Source organism: Gavia stellata, chromosome 6, assembly GCF_030936135.1.
Source record: "Gavia stellata isolate bGavSte3 chromosome 6, bGavSte3.hap2, whole genome shotgun sequence".
Lineage (NCBI taxonomy): Eukaryota > Metazoa > Chordata > Aves > Gaviiformes > Gaviidae > Gavia > Gavia stellata.
The window spans coordinates 372349-389261 of record NC_082599.1 but is presented as its reverse complement, the minus strand read 5'-3'; the positions used below and the strand labels follow the sequence as shown (position 1 = coordinate 389261).

Genomic DNA, 16913 nt, shown 5'->3' with positions numbered 1-16913 from the left:
CCCTGCCCAACAGGAGTGACGGGGCTGGCAGCCTGACGGTCGCGACTGCGGCGAGCCCCATCAGCGCGACCGCCTGCGGCTTCGTTCGGTGGACCCACCAAGCCCCGCTGTGACAGCCCCCCGGCCTCTGAGCATCCCCCCGCGACGGTCTCCCCGCGGCGCCGTCGCCCCGCCGGCCTTCGCAGAAGCATCCTGTACCGGGCGTGCGAGCGAGGCGACGGCAGCGGGGCCCTGCGGGCCGGGGGGGACCGGAGAGGGGACCCCACGGCGGCGGGGCGGCGGTTGGCGACGGATGCTCCAGCGGCCTCCTGGAGCCCGCCACGCCTCGTGGCCTCCTTAGTGACCTCGGCACGGCGGGCGCAGGGTGACATTCCCTCCGGCACGCGGGCTGGCAACCGGGGGGGCCGGGGTGGCACGCAGGGGGTCCCGAGCCGTGCTGTCCCGGGGGGCCCGCTGTCCCGGGGGATGCCGAGGGGGCTGGGGCGGGCCCCGCGCGGTGCCGGTGCCCCGCTGCCGAGCGGGGGCCCTGCGGGACGGCGAGGGGTGGCGAGGGGACGGGGAGCCGCGTCCCCCCCCCCGGCCCGGCCCCGGGGCGAGGGCTGGGCAGCGCCGCCGCGGGACAGGCGGCGTGGGCGCGGCCCGCGGGGCGTGGGCAGGCGGGGCGGGGGCCCGGCAGCGCCCGGGAGGCCGGGCCGGGGAGCGGGGGGGGGGCCGAGCCCCGCCGCCCGGCGGGCAGAGCCGGGGGGCGCGAGGGGCCGCGCGTGGGGCCGGGCGGGGGCAGGGCTCGGCCCCCGCCGCCCCGGCCCGCGCGCCCCCCGCCGGCGGCGCAGTGCCCCCCCCCCCCCCCCCCCCGCCCCGGGGCCGGTCCCGCTCCCGCTCTCGCTCCCGTCCGGCGTGACGCGGGCGCGGGCGGGGCGGGGGCGGCGCGTGACGCGGGGCGCGCTGCCGGCGGCGCGGGGCGGGCGGGCGGCGCGGCGGGGCGGGGGCGGCAGAGCCCGCAGAGCGGCGGAGCCCGCGGAGCGCGGCCATGCAGCGGCTGCCGGCGGCCCCGCGCCGCTGACCGCCGGCCCCACCGCCGCCGCCGCCGCCGCCGCCATGAACTTCCAGGGCGGGCCCGGGCAGAGCCCGCAGCAGCAGAGCCTGGCGGCGCCGGGCGGGCCGGTGCCGGTGCCGGTGCCCGGCCCCTCGGGTCCGCAGCCCGGCGGGCCGCCGCCGCCCCAGTTCGGGCTCTCCAACTCGGCGGCGATCCGGGCCGAGATCGGGCGCTTCGAGTCGGTGCACCCCAACATCTACGCCATCTACGACCTCATCGAGCGCGTGGAGGACCTGGCGCTGCAGAGCCAGATCCGCGAGCACGTCATCTCCATCGAGGGTGAGGCGGACGGGCCGGGCTCGGCCGAACCGAACCGGGCCGCAGCGGACCGAACCGGGCCGGGCTCGGCCGAACCGAACCGGGCCGCGCCGCGCCGGGTCGCGCTGGTCCGGCCAGGCCAAGCGGGGCCGCGCCGAACCGAACCGAACCGAACCGGGCCGCGCCGCTGCCCTTTGTCCCCGCCGGCCGCTGCACCTGCTCCCGGTGCCCGCCGGGGGCGGCGGCCTCGCCCGCTGCCTGCCCGCGGGGCCCGGCTGGAGCCCTGCCCGCTCCGCGCCGCGCCGGGCCGGCAGCGGCCGCGCTGCCCGGCGGGCCCCGCGGCAGCGGCGGGAAGCGGCCGCCCCGGCCCGCGGGGGTGGCCGGAGGCGCGGCGGGGCCCGGCCGCGGCCTGCGCCGAGGCGGGCCGGGGCCTGCGGGGCGCGGCGCCCCCCCCGCCGCTGCGGCAGCCGCGCCGGGCGGCGGGGGGGGCGCGGGGCCCGGCTGGGCGCCGTCCCGGGGCCTGCGGGCGCCCGGCGGGAGCGGAGGGCGCCGCGCAGCCGCCCCCTGCGCGGGGGTCCCGGCCCGGCGCCGCGGCGGCCTGCCGCGCGGGTGGTCGCGGCCCGGCTGCCTGGCCGGGCCGCGGCCGGGGGACGCTCGGCTGCGTCCTTCCCAGCCGGGAGCTGCGGCCGGGGCCGCCGAGCTCCGGGCGAGCGGGGATCCGTGCTGGGGGCCGGCGGGCAGCGGAGCCCGGTGGGGTGCGTGGTGTGCCGAAGCCCGTTAAAATGCGAAAGGCAGAGAGCCGCAGCCTCGGCCCGCGGAACGCGCAGCTGAAGGGCTGAGGGAGCCGAGCGAAGGGACGGGAAGGGTTGGCGGCTCTCCGCTGGGGCTGCTGCTAGGCTGGGAGGCGGCTCGCGGCAGCGCGACCGAAGGGTCCCTCTGGCTGGATTCGGTGGCCCTAAACCTGCAGAGTTTTGCCGCGAGGCTTTGCCCTTGGGCAGAGAACGCCTCGGGGCCGTGGGTGCCGTTTGGCCTCTGTAAGGACTCCTGATTCGGTTTGGTGGCTTGCTGAGCGTTGCTGTTTCCCTGCCGTGGATTTTGTTGTCTCCGCTCCATTTTGGCAGCGTGCTCAGGTCTGCTCCCGCCAACTCGTGTCAGAAATGTCGCTGCGGGTGGCACGCGGGACCGGTTTTGGAGAGCGGTGGCCCCGCTGTGGTGGGGGCCGGCAGGGAGCAGTCTGGGCCGGACGGCTTCCCTGGAGCTCTTCTCAAAGACGCCTGCACCTCGCTTCAGTCTTCGGGATGGTTTCTTTGGAAAGAGGAAAAGTAAGAGGGGCTTCAACAACAGTCTAAAAGATTGCACGGTCGAGGGAATGCAAATTCAAGAACTTGTTTCATCTGTCATGTGGCGCAAGGACAAAGGACGCTCAGTGGGATCAGAACGGGGCTAATGTAAAAGCAAGAAAAGGTTTCCACTTCTGTGACTGCTCGGTGAGGTCTCCTGCCACAGAAAGCCGTTGAATTAATGGAATTCAGCGAGGTGGAGAGGGGAGGGATTTGTACTGGAGATCAGTGGGAGTGCAGAGGGCTGGCACAGGCCGTGCCAGCGCCGTAGCCCTCTGCACGGGGGCTCCAGCCGGTCTCCAGCGGGGCAGGTCAGGATGGTCCTGGTGGGGGAAGACCATCTCGCGTCAGTTCCCCGGGGGGTTCCTGCAGCTCCCCATTGTTTGCGCCTCTGAAGCCAGCTGCAGTGGAAGACCCGAGGGACCGGTAACCGCGATGACGTGGTCTGATCCTGCTTGTGATTCCCGTGTTGTGGGACAGAGAAGGTATCAACTGAAATACTGCTGTACGAAACCTGGGTGTTGCTCCCGAGTCGCTCACGGGGCCATCTCCACAGGCAGAGTGCGGGTGGCCAGCCCTCACGGGCTCCCTGCGTCCCTGCCCCTCGTGCGTTGTCTCCCTTCCCGCGGGGACGTAGAGCCGCTCCCGACACTCCCCCGGCTGTTGGGTGCGTGTGTCCCTCCCCAACCGCTGTCGGTCCTCGCCCGCTGCTGCCCACCTGCGCCCCGTCCTGCGCCGTGTGAACTCGTGTAAGCTGACGGTGAGCACGTTGGCGTTTAGGTGCGTCTCTTAGCAACTTCACTCGTGGTGCCTGTTTTCTCCTGCTGCTCAAAGGAACGTGTGAAAACAAAATTCTTTCACGCCCAGCTGCAAATGGTCAGGGCTTCCGGGAGCTGGACGGCAGCTGTCTGGTTTAACCCAAAGACGAGGCGTGAAGAGTGACCACCAGCACACTAGCAGGCGGCCGTGGCGTGGCTTGCTCGGCGTCGCGCAGGGCTGTGTGACGGGGCTGGAGGCCAGGTGCCCTCCGGGGCTTTGCCTGCTCCCACCACAGACCCGTCCTGTCTCTTCTGGTTCTTCTCCGCCTCCTCCCTCCTTTCTTTCCAGCTGTGGATTTCTCGGAGCAGGAATCCCACAGATTTCCTTATCTTGGCTGCATTCCTCGCTTACCTGCTAGGCACTGGGTTAAATCGTGATCCTGGTGAGAGGTGCGCTGTGGTTATGCAGTTACATGCAATACGTTACCCAGTATATGTGAGAGACTGAATTAATGGGGGGAGTAATTAACCACCGGAGGGGTTTTGCTGGAGATGTTATCGTTTCTTGAAGTGCCCGAGTCTGGAAGGGAATATCCTTCTTAACTGCCTGTTTTGGGCCAGATACAGAAATTGCTGGAGGAGGGCTTTTGTTTCTTGGCTTGTTGATGTTCTTGATCCAAAGATCAGATTCTGTGATCGTAATGACTGCTTCTGGTCCTGAAGTCTGTTACGGAAGTTGCCAGGGAAATCCCAAATTCAACTTCCTAACACTGAGTGCTGGATATTGCGAGACCTGCTCACGTCCTCTTACCAGATTCTTTTTCGGGAGGCAATTCCTTCATTTTTAAAAGGGAAAAAGGCAGGGGCCAGTTCCTTTCTGCAGCGGTAGCAGTGCGCCCGAGCCGCCCGCCCTCCGGCCGGAGCCCAGCTTGCCAGCGCTTCGGCGCAGGTTTTCACCTTCAGAGCAGCGTTGGCGGGTAGGAGAGGGAGGTGTTAGCAGAAGGTGTGTTGCAGAGAAACCTCGGGGTTTTGTGGCTCACGCTGCAGACAGCGTTGCCAAGGAGGGAGATAAAGCGAGTGTTGGGTAGGCTGCTGCAGCCGGGAGCCCTGGTAGCCCTGCCGGGTGGGGGGAAGGAGCCTTTTCCCGAGGAGGAACGAAAAGAGTTTGGAGTCAGTGACGGGGTGAAAACCGCGTCCGGACGGAGCCTGCGGCTGCTCGCCGGTCAGCCTCTCCTGGGCCCAGACAGGGGTGGTGTTCAGAGTGTCGCTGCGGGAGGAAAGGGAGATCGGCTTTATTCTGGTGTCCTCCTTGTAGCTGGAGCTTCGTTCGGAGGCCGTGGCAGGAGAGAGGGCTGTCGGGCACGCAGGGCTGGGGAAGGCGGTGGGTTTGGCTGGTCGCCAGCGTCAGCTGAATCGCAGGCAGGACCCGGTGGTTTACAGTAGTTTCTAACCGCCAAATTTGGACAGATTTTCAGGGGGCTAGCAAAAAGCCTTTCCCTCATCCCAGGCTTGTTTCTTTGCCAAATTTCAGAGACGGCTGCAAGCTGCTGAGCCCTATAAAAGATTTTATATATGCATAAAGCAAAATGATAGGCAACTTTAGTTCTGAGGTTGGTACAACCCCTGCTTGCAATAAATGTGACCTCTAACTATGTTACTCTGGAACAGACTGTAGACAGAATTATATTAATAGAATTTGTAATTGGAACAGTAATTACACAGCACTTCATTTCTTTCATAGAAGTGAATTTTCAGAAGTGACCAAAACGCAGGTTCTAGGCAGGGAGAGCGACACCGACGGTGCAGAGAATTGCCCGAGGGACGGGTGCTGTGAGCTGCGTGGGGCAGCAGGAGCCAGCGCGGATCCGCTGACACACAGGAGAGAGGGCCAGGAAGGCGGAGATAGGGAAGGAGGATCACGGTGCGGGGCTGGGAAGGTGGTTACACAGAGGTCTTCTGTGTGCGCCAAGTAACGAAGGCCAGGAGGGAGGAGGTGGAAGATAGATGGGGAGAAGTAGGTGAGATCCCTCAACAGAGCTTTTGTCAAACGATTGGAATTTTTTCCTGACTTTAGCTGTCGTGCACATGCCTTGCAGCCCACCTAAAGGCTCAGCTCTTGGGAAGAGCTTGGAGAAGGTTGTCAGCCATGGTGCGAGGACTTGGTGGCCAAGTAGCCGGAGCAAGAATCTCTCTGCTTGAATGAGGGTAGTCAGGGTTTTACCCGGACTGTGTGCGGTTTTCCCCTTATTGTCCTTTCACACCCCTCCAACACACTTCTAAACTCATTCTGCTTCCTTCCTGCATTTTGAGAAGCGGGATTAGTTTGGAAAAGCCTTCCTCTACATTTTTCAGCTGTTGCTTCGCCGGCGGAGGCACAGGATGAGAAAACCCCTGGAGAATGATCTGTCGACGGGCAGCGGCTCTGCCTCTGGCTTTTGCTGGGCTGGAATTACCTTTGAATGTTGGCTTTGCATTGCTCCAGGTCCCGGCTGTTTTGCTGGGTTTTAGACCAGGATGGACGTCTGGGTCGTTTGGTACGAACACTTTCATCCCAGGATTTTAGCCTTTTCCCAATCGGCTAAATACAAGGCATCTGGTTAAGGCGTATCTTTGAGATACGGTTACGGTGTAGGGCCTTGCTACCTTAGGAGTTCTTCTCCATTATTAGCCATCTTGCTGTTAATAATTAGCGTAATTTTTGCAATAGGCACCTCCAAGATGCTGGATATTTTTTCTTGCATTTCTCTCTAAGAGTAAGTAGCCCTTTGATACGGGGTATTTTTGTGTTTAAAGCCGCTTGTACCAATTAGCGAGGTCACTTTTCTCTCTCTTTTTCTGATGAGTTAAACTGGCTGAACCCTGTCATTTTATTCAGTTCCAGCGTAACTTTTACAGCTCTATTCTGCATCCTTTTCCAGTGTGTTTTGAAACTGGTTCCTGACGCTCTGATTCACAAAGCAAAATCTGAAGCAGGAGTTGCCATTGGTGCAGTACCTTCCTGAGGAAGATAAGAACAAAGCTCACTGGAGTCCTCCCAGCATCCTGCCTCGGTTCTGGGGAGCCCCGTGCTGCCAGGCCGCACGCAGGGTTCGCCGGCATGTCCTTGCTCAGCTGAATCAGCCTCAAGTAAATTACACCCTTTGGGAAGGAGAGCGTTCTGCTTAGCTAGCTTTTTCCTGCTAATTCCATGACCTCTGCAGAATTGCCCTGTTTGTGTGTGCCTGTAAGTTCCCGAAGGCTTGGAAACCACAGGGCACGGTGGCGGGGTGCGGCGGGAGGAGCTGTGCTCCACCTCCTCCAAGAACAGCAAACTTCAGAGCCGTCGACGCATCTCTGCTCCCGGGGCTGGAGTCGGGCATCCCGGGCGGCTGCGTGTCTTCTGCCGGGCTGCCCCCTCTGCGTGCCGGATCGGGGCAGGAATCCTCTGTCACCGTAGTCCGAGCTTTGCCAGAAATTAAGGGCAAAGGTGGTTAAAAGAAGACAAAAATGAGAGAGAGGGCAAATGTTCTGATCACGTGCTCCGTTTTGTTTGGATGGGGGGTGCTGGGGTCTCAGGGCAAAGACTCCCAGGAGAGACTCCTGAGGGTACTTGGAAGTGCTTCTCGAGCTGCCTTACGTGCTGGCAAGGAAAAGCCCCGGCTCCTCTAACACAGCGCGCGTCCTTGCCTGGCAGAGGGGTCGGCAGGGCTGACGCCGCTCAGCATCTCCCGGAGCCAACGCCTGGCGTGAGTGGCACAAGCAGGAAGATCTGCGTGGGGAGAGTCCCGGAGCAGGTCCTGGTGCGATGGGAGACCTTGGCCCTGTGGGAGTGATGGGCAGAGCAGAAACACGGCTGGAGGAAATGCTTGGACAAATAAATCCCCTGTTTTTATGAAGTTTTATACTACAGCCCCAGTCATCTGGGGCCACCTTTGCCAGGTGCAGTTCTTACCTCATAGAGCTTACAACTCAAGAACAAAGTCTCGCGGAAGAGTCAGAAAATCAGAAAAAGAAATTGCTTGACACTGTGATGGACAGGAGTTGGGAGAGATGATGAAGCCAGAGCAGGAAGACTGGAGTATGATCTCGGTAGCTGAAGACTGAGTAGGATGAAGTTGCAGGTGCCGTGGTGAGGGAAGAGAAGGTTTCTGGCGCTGTGGGGGCAAGAACTCTGACATAGTGGCTAAAGAGGAAACGATAGGGATGTGGAGGTACGCCGCAGGGAAGGAACGGGATTTGGATGTGGCCTCGGTGGGAGCATCAGAGATTTCTGTGGCTGCGGCTTCACAATTACCTCGATCCAACACAAGTGTGGTTGCTGCTAGAAGGGACAATGTGGCCGTTCCCACCTGGCAGCTCCTTGCCTGCCCTTCCTTTTGCCAGCGCTGGTTGCTGCCTGGTGAGCTGGATCGGGGAGCTGCTCTGGTAGAAACCGAGCTGTGCATTGGGGTTTGGCTGGATCCGTTTACAGCTGCTCACCGGACTCACGGTGTGGGCGCAGGCGAGTGATGCATGGTCAGGGCTGGGGGGGAAGGCAACGTGGACCTGTGTTTTGCTGATCCTGAGCTTGTGTGAGACAGCCAGCTTACACCAAAGGCCCGTTTACCAAATATCCTGCCCGTGACAGCAGCACAAGTCAAATGCTTGGGGGGGAGCGTAGGAACCAGCGCCTGTTTAAGGGATGCTTTCTCCGAGTGTTTTGCCGGATGTTGGCAGGTCTTCCGGAGCTCGGTGTGGTTTCTGCGTGTTGTTTAGTCCTTGGTGGCTCTCTCTTCCCTCGGCTTGCTCAGTCTTCCTTGACCCAATGCAAACTCGTAGCTCTCGCGATGTCTGCGGTCAGGGAGTTTCACAGCTCGGTTGCACAGAGTCTTTTACTTGTTTAGGGACAGTTCTGCGCCTGACCGATGCTCCGAGCAGTGACATCCCGCAGACCCTGTCCCCTGGAGCTGCCTCTGTGTTCAGTGCAGGGCGAGACCTTGGTTTGTGGCCAGGACTGTTGCTTGCGCTTTCCTTCTGTGCTTGGGCTGGGGTGGAGAAATTTGAGTCTGGTTAGTTTTTGGCAATTTTTCCATGAATAGTTGACCTTGCCATCCCCTTGCAGCAGGTTTCCTAGAGCTCCTGATGGAGCGTGTCCGCTTTCTGTGCAGGGACCTTTGAGTCTTGGGCAGCGCTGAGCTCTTGCCCCCTCTGGAGTTTCACCAAGGTGAGGATTAAAGGTGTCTGTGCATCCAGGCTGGCTGTTCAGAGCTGGTGATAGGACTTTTGGTTAATTTGGGTGGCCAAAGTAGGTTTAAATTATGTCTTAGCTGAACCTTAAACTGCATTTCCAGGTGCGCCGGATGAGATGAAATGGGTCCCACCTTCTCTCCTCATCAGAAGTAGACCCTGGGGAAGACCGGGTGTTCCTGGTGGCCCTGGGCAATGGGGTGGCTAAAATCCTTGAGCTGAAATCCTTGAGCTAAAATCCCAGTCACACTCTTAGCTGGCGGTGAATGCGAGAGGGGTGTGGGCATCGGCCATGAGTTCCAAAGAAGCAGCAATGGGCTGAAAGGTTGATACCTAAACCTAACTACTAGAAATAGAGGTGTACAAGAGCTGCCCCAGCAGCTTGCCTGTGGACAGACCTTTTAACCTTGACGAGCACCTCAGTAATACCATCATGCTTCTATTGCATCCCTCGCTGGGCAGAAGGAGTCCTTTTCGCTTCGTGATCCCACCTTCCTACTTTGGCGTCTGATATTTTTTTTTTTTTTAAATCCTCCTCCAGGATTTTCTGCAAGTCAGAGCCTCCCGTACAGCAGCTGCATGGTGTGAAGAAACCATGTCCGTTTTACTTCTGCCTACAGTGCCCTGCATGGAAAACTCAACTGTGGTCTTATTTCCTTCTGCCTCCTCCTGCAGTGCTCTGGGCACCACTATCACAGAATCACTAAGGCTGGAAAAGACCTGTAAGATCATCAAGTCCAACCACCAACCCAACCCCACCATGCCCATTAAACCATGTCCCACAGTGCCACATCCACATGTTCCTTGAACACCTCCAGGGATGGGGACTCCACCACCTCCCTGGGCAGCCTCTGCCAGTGCTTCACCACTCTCTCAGTAAAGACATTTTTCCTAATATCCAGCCTGAACCTCCCCTGGCGCAACTTGAGGCCATTTTCTCTCGTTCTATCAGTAGTTACATGGGAGAAGAGACCAACACCCACCTCACCACAACCCCCTTTCAGGTAATTGTAGAGAGCGATGAGATCTCCCCTCAGCCTCCTCTTCTCCAGACTGAACACCCCCAGCTCCCTCAGCCGCTCCTCATCAGACTTGTGCTCCAGACCCCTCACCAGCTTCGTCGCCCTTCTCTGGACACGCTCCAGCACCTCAATGTCCTTCTTGGAGTGAGGGGCCCAAAACTGAACTAGCAGCCCTGAAGCTGCGGTGTGCCTGTTCAGGTGGATTTTCTGAAGTGTTGTAGTGAGAGCAAGGAGTCTGCTGAGGCAGGAAGGCTAAAAATCGAGATAATTTTAGCCTGCTTCCCTATTGAAAGGAGGTTCTTATGATTAAGCCCTGTTCGTCTGTGCTTGCCTCTCCTGCCCCAGTAACTTTCAGACCCGCTGTCCAGTTTCAACCAAACCTGGCAACCCCCTGCTGCTTCCAAATTCCTACAAATCCCAAGAAAATAGACATCTAGACAGAGCAGATACCTAGACAGAGCAGAGCGACCCAGCTCCTGCCACATGGAGGGCAAGGGACATTTGCATCTGTCCTCAGTGGTTTTATGCCGTGGGGCTGCATCTCGGCACTGGAACCTCTGACTTGCGTGAGTCACTCTGGAAGCTCTTGCCTGGGGTTATGTATGAGATCTTGTTACTTCCATGTGATCCGCGAGGTGATGAAATCCAGTCAGTCATCCAGACCACTGCGCCTTAGTTATAGCTAACTGGTTGCTGGCTGCTGCGTCCAAAATCCTGGTCTTGTCGCGCTGCTGCCGTAGCCCTGGAGGGTTGGGAGCCACCAGCTTCGGGTTCGTCATCTCATGGCTCAACTTGCCGCAACGGATAACGTGGGCTGTCAGCCCCTGACACTTGCTCCCTGTAGCGTGTTTATTGCTCACTTGCCTCCTGCTGTTGTTTTTTGGACTGCTTTTGATATTTAGCCCAGCAGTGACTCCTGTGCTTAATGAAAAGGGTTTTGACTTTCAGATCAGCCTCTAGCGCATGCGCCGCCCTTCCCCAGTTTCCAGATGAATGAATGGGGGTGAATGGAGTGCAAATCCGTGGACGAAGCAGCGCTGCTGGCCGGTGGGCGGGTGGCCGAGGCTGGCGCTGTCCCCAGCGAGCGGTGGGTGCTGCAGGGTTGAAAGCACTATGGCATTCTGTTTGGGAAGGGTTAGGTGTGAGTCTGCTGCTTCTGTTACTGGTTTTTTCATTACAGTCACACTTTGGAGCCTTATCTGATCAGGTTCCTCCTGCAGAATACGCTGTGAAAACACAGGACAGAGAGCCCTGCCGCAGAGGTCTTGTAGTTCATTTAAAAATGAGAGGCAGGTGCCGATGAGCAAGTGGGGAGCGCGCAGAGACAGTGGGACAGCATGGGCTGCATCGTGGACGTGGACTTAACATGGCAGTCATCTATCTACCCTGTGTTGTTTTTCATGTTTCTGGTGAGTACAGAGGCAGCGGATAGCTTTAAGGAGCAATTTGAAAGAGGATAATAAAGCAGATTTCAGGTTGTTTACAGAGAGCTCTTTTCAAACATGAAGTGCAAATGGGAGAAAATAGGTGTTTGCTTGAAATTTAGCAGCTGGGAAGTAGAGATTGCTGTCGTATTTTGGGAGGGAGGAGGGTCGGCTCTTCAGCAGCGAAGGAAGGATAGTTGTTACCGTATGAGCAGTTTGGGAGGGTGAAGACAAGCAGCTTGCAGTTGACGTGACGGAAGAGGAGGACCCGGAGGGGGGATTCGAAGGGAGGGTTGGCCTGCTTAAGAAAGAGAGGTTAGGAAAATAATTTTAGCAGCAGCATTCTGACTGAATATGGATGAGGCACAATTTTACGCATTATAGACAACTCTGGGGGGAAGGGTGCAATAGTGATTGATGTCGAGTGGAAGCCTGGGGTCTTTGACTGTGTGGCCAGGTGATAAAGGCTGTATTTCAGGGACTATAACTTGTGTAGCTCTGCAGGGGTTTAGGGACAACCAGGATATGGAGAGAGGAGGAGAGTTAGGGCCGTGAACTCTGTTCCCTGTCTGAATTATGTCCTTAACTCACAGACAGGATCTAAGCGATGTCCCCAGGCATCGAGCAGCAAGGGCTTAGGGGAAGAGGGGACAAAGCTGGGATTAGTAACAGCTCTCTTTAATCACGTTGAGCTTGGGCTTGTGGGTACACACTTGAAATGCTGGAGGGGAAAATAAGCTGAGACTTCATTTTGGACAGGAGACAGTCCAGGAATAGCAAAGCAGAACTATGAATCATCAACATAGAGCTGAGAGATGGTATTAAATTAAAACAGAAGGCTAGCTAGAAGCAGCATGAAGGGAGAAAAGAAGGTGCTATGGGCAGAGCCACGCGAGACACCTGCAAAACATAGCAAAACTGAAGGTGGGGGCTGAGGACGGTCTTTCTGAGGCTGGTGAAAGAAGCAGTGGAGAACTAGCAGGAGAACCAAGAGAATAAAAGAATTGCCGGGACCGATGAGGACAAGGTGTTGTGGCCAGTTAGGTTCCTGAAGGAGTAGCTGGCAGGGTCCAGAAGAGCCCAGAATCTGCACGTGAGGCAGGAAAAACCTTGTGCAATTCCCTGGTGAGGTGGGAAAGGGCAATGGGAGATCATTTACCCACCTTCCTCCCTAGGGTCAAGATGTCTGTTCTTTCTGAGAAATGTTTGTCTAACCAGCTTTTAAAAGACTGTCAGTGACAGTACATCTGAAGCCTTCCCAGGAGCCTGGAGAGTGATCGGAGAGAGATGGATTTGATGGATGGACAGACTATTAGGTGGGTAGGGAATTGGCTGAATGGCCGCATCCAAAGAGCTACAGCCAACAGCTCAATGTCCAAATGGAAACCAGCAATGAGTGGTGTCCCTCCAGGGTCCGTACTGGGACCGGTGCTGTTCAATATCTTTATTAATGACATAGACGGCCGGATCGAGTGCCCCCTCAGCATGTTTGCAGATGACATCAAGCCGAGTGGCGCAGCTGATAGGCTAGAGGGAAGGGATGCCATCCAGAGGGACCCTGACAGCCTGGAGGAGTGGGCCCATGTGAACCTCATGAAGTTCAACAAGGCCAAGTGAAGGTCCTGCACCTGGGTCAGGGCAATCACCAGCACCAGTACAGGCTGGGGGATGAATTGATTGAGAGCAGCTCTGCAGAGAAGGCCTTGGGGATATGGGTAGATGAAAAGCTGACATGAGCCGGCAGTGTGCACTTGCAGCCCAGAAAGCCAATTGTATCCTGGGCTGCATCCAAAGAAGCGTGGCCAGCGGGTCAAGGGAGGGGATTCTGCCCCTCTACTCTGCTCTCCTGAGACCCCACCTGGAGTGCTGCATCCAGCTCTGGGGTCCGCAGTGCAAGAAAGACATGGACCTGCTGGAATGGGTCCAGAGGAGGCCACGAAAATGGTCAGAGCAATGGAACACCTCTCCTGTGAGGACAGGCTGAGAGAGTTGAGGTTGTTCAGCCTGGAGAAGAGAAGGCTCTGGGGAGACCTTCCTTACTGCGTGGCCTTTCAGTGCTTAAAGGGGGCTTATAAGAAAGACGGAGAGAGACGTTTTACCAAGGCCTGTAGTGACAGGACAAGGGGCAGTGGTTTTAAACTGAAAGAGGGTAGGTTTTGACTGGACATAAGGAAGAAATGTGTACGATGAGGGTGGTGAGACACCGAGAGAAGCTGTGGATGCCCCATCCCTGGAAGTGTTCAAGGTCAGGTTGGACGGGGCTGTGAGCAGCCTGATCTAGTGAAAGATGTCCCTGCCCACAGCAGGGCAGTTGGACTAGATGATCTTTGAAGGTCCCTTCCAACCCAAACCACTCGAGGATTCTGTGACATCTCTTCCAGTGTGTAACTGTCCTTTTCCTTAGAAAGTTTAACCTGAATCTTTTTTGCTCCCGATTTCAGCCACTTACCGAGGACAAAGGGAACAGATCGTTCCCTTCCTTTTTGCAGCAGCCTCTTTTCATACTTGAAAACTGTAGCAGAATCCTATTCTTTAGGCTTAATAACTTCAGGTCTTTGTCTGTAACATTTTCTGGTCCTCTATTCATCTTCATGCTCCTCTGGACTCTCTCCCCTTGATCACGTCCCCCTTGAAAATTGGTACCCGAGGCTGGATGCAGCACTCAGCCAGTGCTGGAAAAAGCACAAAGCAGGACTTCTTCTGCAGTCTTGTCGCTGTTCACATGATTCAACACGCTGGTTGCCTTTTCTCAGAAATATGGTATTGCTGACTCCTGTTGATCTGTGATCCGCTTTGACCCCCAGATCCTTTTCTGAAGAGTTGCTAACAATTCTACAGCTCTCTGTCCTGTTCTTGGGCCAATGGTTAATGCTGCGTAAGTGTGGACCCTCACAGCTGCCCCTTTGGAATTTAATCCTTTTTAGACAATTTCTCCAATTTGACAAAGCCTTTTAGGATTCTAATCCTTGCAGTCACTCTCAGTTTCGTGCCACCTGAATTTTAATAAGCGTGCTTTCTTCCATCATCTGGTTGCTTAATAAGAACATTGAACAGAGCTGAACCTAGGAGAAGCCTTGCCCAGTCCAAGTTGATACTCGTTTCAGTTTGTATAGTTATCTTTGATAAATATTTTCAGAATAGTTATCAAATCAGTATTGTTCTGAGCCTACAGTAGGTTTATCCGTCCTTAAATTAATTTTGAAAATACCACGTGAAACAGGGTCAGAAACATTACTTAACGTACGATGCTTAACATCTGCTTCTCTGCTGTGCTGAAGGTCCGTTACCCCATTGCAGAAGGAACTGACGTTCGTTAGACACCGTTTGTTCCTAATAAATCCATACGTACTAATGCTTGCCTTGTCTTCCAGTGACTTAAGGCTGTTGCTGTTGTTGCGCTTTTTAATGTTTTGAATCGGCGTGATCTGTGAGTTCTTAGCTTCTCTATTTGTTCGTTTTTAAAGGTGGGCACTACTCTTGCCTTTTTCAGTGCAGTTGCCTTCCATCAGCTGAGAGCTCTCAGGGCTTGAGCTCTTCTGCGGCTGCTCCAGACAATTAAGCATTCCAGGGTCCAGTTAATCAAAATCTGACATGGCTTTTTTTTTTTTTACTGAAAGCTTCTTTGGCCGGTACTTTTTGTGCTAGACCCCTCTTTGCTGTTTATAGTGAAGACTTACGCAAAATGGCATAAAACACTTCGTCCTCAGTGTCATTTCTCAATTGCTTTTTCTGTCCACTGAGTAACAGACCAATCTTTTTCATGTTGTTATGTTGATTACTAATGTACACAGGAATTGCTTTTTGTCTTCCTTGTTTGTTGCTAGTCACCTCTTACTCTTTGCGTAGCTGTTTTGAGTTCAGTCTGTGGTGCTGATGCCATTCTTTTGTATTTATCCATATTAATCTGACCTAATTCCCACTTTCCACATGCATGCCTTCCTGGGAGACCAATAAGGAGCTCCTGTGAGTTAGCCAAGTTGGTCTCCTACCACACTTGTTATTCCTTTGCACTGGGATAGCTTCCGTTTGTGCCATTAGCACCATTGCTTTGACGACCTGCCAGCTTTCTGTAATCTCTTTTTTTTTTCCTTTCCCTTGTGGATTTGCCTCCAATAAGATCTTGCATATGGGGTTCAGTAACGTCTGCCTTGGTGGAGTCTCGTGTTTATAGTTTGCTGTCCTTCCTCCGATACATCATAAGAACTTGTGGACGGCCTTTTTTCTGTTCTGCCTCCTCCCGACAGCTTTCTTCAGAGGATTTGGTGAAGGATGCTTTGGTAGACTGTCAGACGTGGAAATTAAGTTGGAGAGTGTCGAAGATAAAATTAGAGGACAAAATGGCGCGTGGCCATTGGTGCAAGTAAGAAACGGGTGTGGAAGAATCTGCCCAACCCCTTCTGCTCGGGAGCCCAGGCTTGAACGTGGGTTATTGGAGAGAGGATTGCACAACGTGGCTGCAGCGGGATGTTCAGTGAGCTTGTGATGGAAGGGCATGAGGAAATTGTGATGGTGAGAGGCAAGGGCTGAGAGGGTGAGAGGGGTAAGGCTTAAGTATATTCCTCTTGCGAGGAGAAAATGCCTAAAAGTACGTTGAGCTCAGTCAGCTGGGTTTTGGGGGGTTTGTTTTTTAAACACACAATTTGATACTGGAGTGTCTGCTCAATTACTTTGCTGTGTATGGTGCACTAATAGAACTTGCGTTATTACCCCACTGTTTAGCTTAATAAATTGTTTGGCTGAAGCATTTCCTGGACAAACGTGTAGGTCAGACTGAAAAACGTCAAGAGGTGGAGAATGGCAGAACCATCCCTGTTGGAAGGGACCTTGGGAGGTTTCTAGCGCAACATCCCGCTCAACGCGAGGGTCAGCATTGCCGTCCAAGTAGGCTGTGAAGGGCTTTGTCCAGCTGAAAAGGTCTTGAGAACCTGCAGGGATGGGGGTTCCACACCCTCCCTGGGCAACAGGTTGCAGCAGCACCCAAGGCACTGTTTCCTCTGGTCGGTTGTTCCAGTTGTTAATTCCTCTAGCTACTAATAGTTAGCATTTAATTTCTAATTTGCATTCATCTGGTTTAAAGTTCCATTTTTCTACTTCTTTCTTCAGATTGGACTAAATAAAACTTTGTTACTTGAAAGTTATTCCCTGAAAAGTTTACTTTTACTTTATAATAAATTATCTCTTGATATTCTTCTTGGAAAGTTAATTGCACAATGCTCATAAATGTCTCTTTATGAGTTCATTTATGGTGACCTTCAAAGAATTTTTACGGCTCTTCATTACCCAGTGTTCTTAAAATAAAAAAAAATCAGACTATAGGCAACATGCTGTTATTTGCCTCGGCCACAGTTACGTTTACTGTAAATCCATCTCCTTTCTTTATTGACTGTTCTTTTTAAGTATCTGAGGATCATTTAGCTCTTTTGCTTCAGCATTGCATTGAGAACTAATGATGAACTGCTCACCTGCTTGGACCTTTGAACCCTTCCCAGGATTTGAGCCCCCATCCTTCAGGGACGGCTGGTAATCCTTGGCCAACACACCTTGCACTGGGCAGTACAAAAACGTGCTTTAGCTGAAGGGGCTCCGCTTGCAAAGTGATTCAGATGACTCAGTCACGTCCTAGTCCTAGAGTCTCCAAGTTACAGCGTCAACCAGATCTTTTTCAACTGTGATCTTACTTTTACTTGCGCTATTGCATCGCATAGAGAAAGCATTGAATAGCATCAGGTCTGGTACCGATTCGTTCATACCATCAGAGAAGTGCTCTTTGGATCTCTGAGTAGGCTGGACTGGAGATTTCCAAAGTCAGACTC

The 16913-nt window shown here is 55.3% G+C and overlaps 1 protein-coding gene across 5 annotated transcripts in view; it reads left to right on the top strand.

The window, feature by feature from the left end:
- Positions 1 to 1095: 1095 nt before the first annotated feature.
- AGAP3 (ArfGAP with GTPase domain, ankyrin repeat and PH domain 3) overlaps positions 1096 to 16913 on the top strand; it is a 148956-nt gene continuing 133138 nt past the window's right edge. For 4 of the 5 annotated variants that reach the window (XM_059819157.1, XM_059819156.1, XM_059819160.1 and 1 more), the window contains exon 1: positions 1096 to 1372. In XM_059819157.1, the coding sequence (XP_059675140.1) occupies positions 1096 to 1372 (277 nt within the window). The remainder of the gene's footprint in view (positions 1373 to 16913) is intronic. The other variant, XM_059819158.1, reaches the window with a different exon arrangement.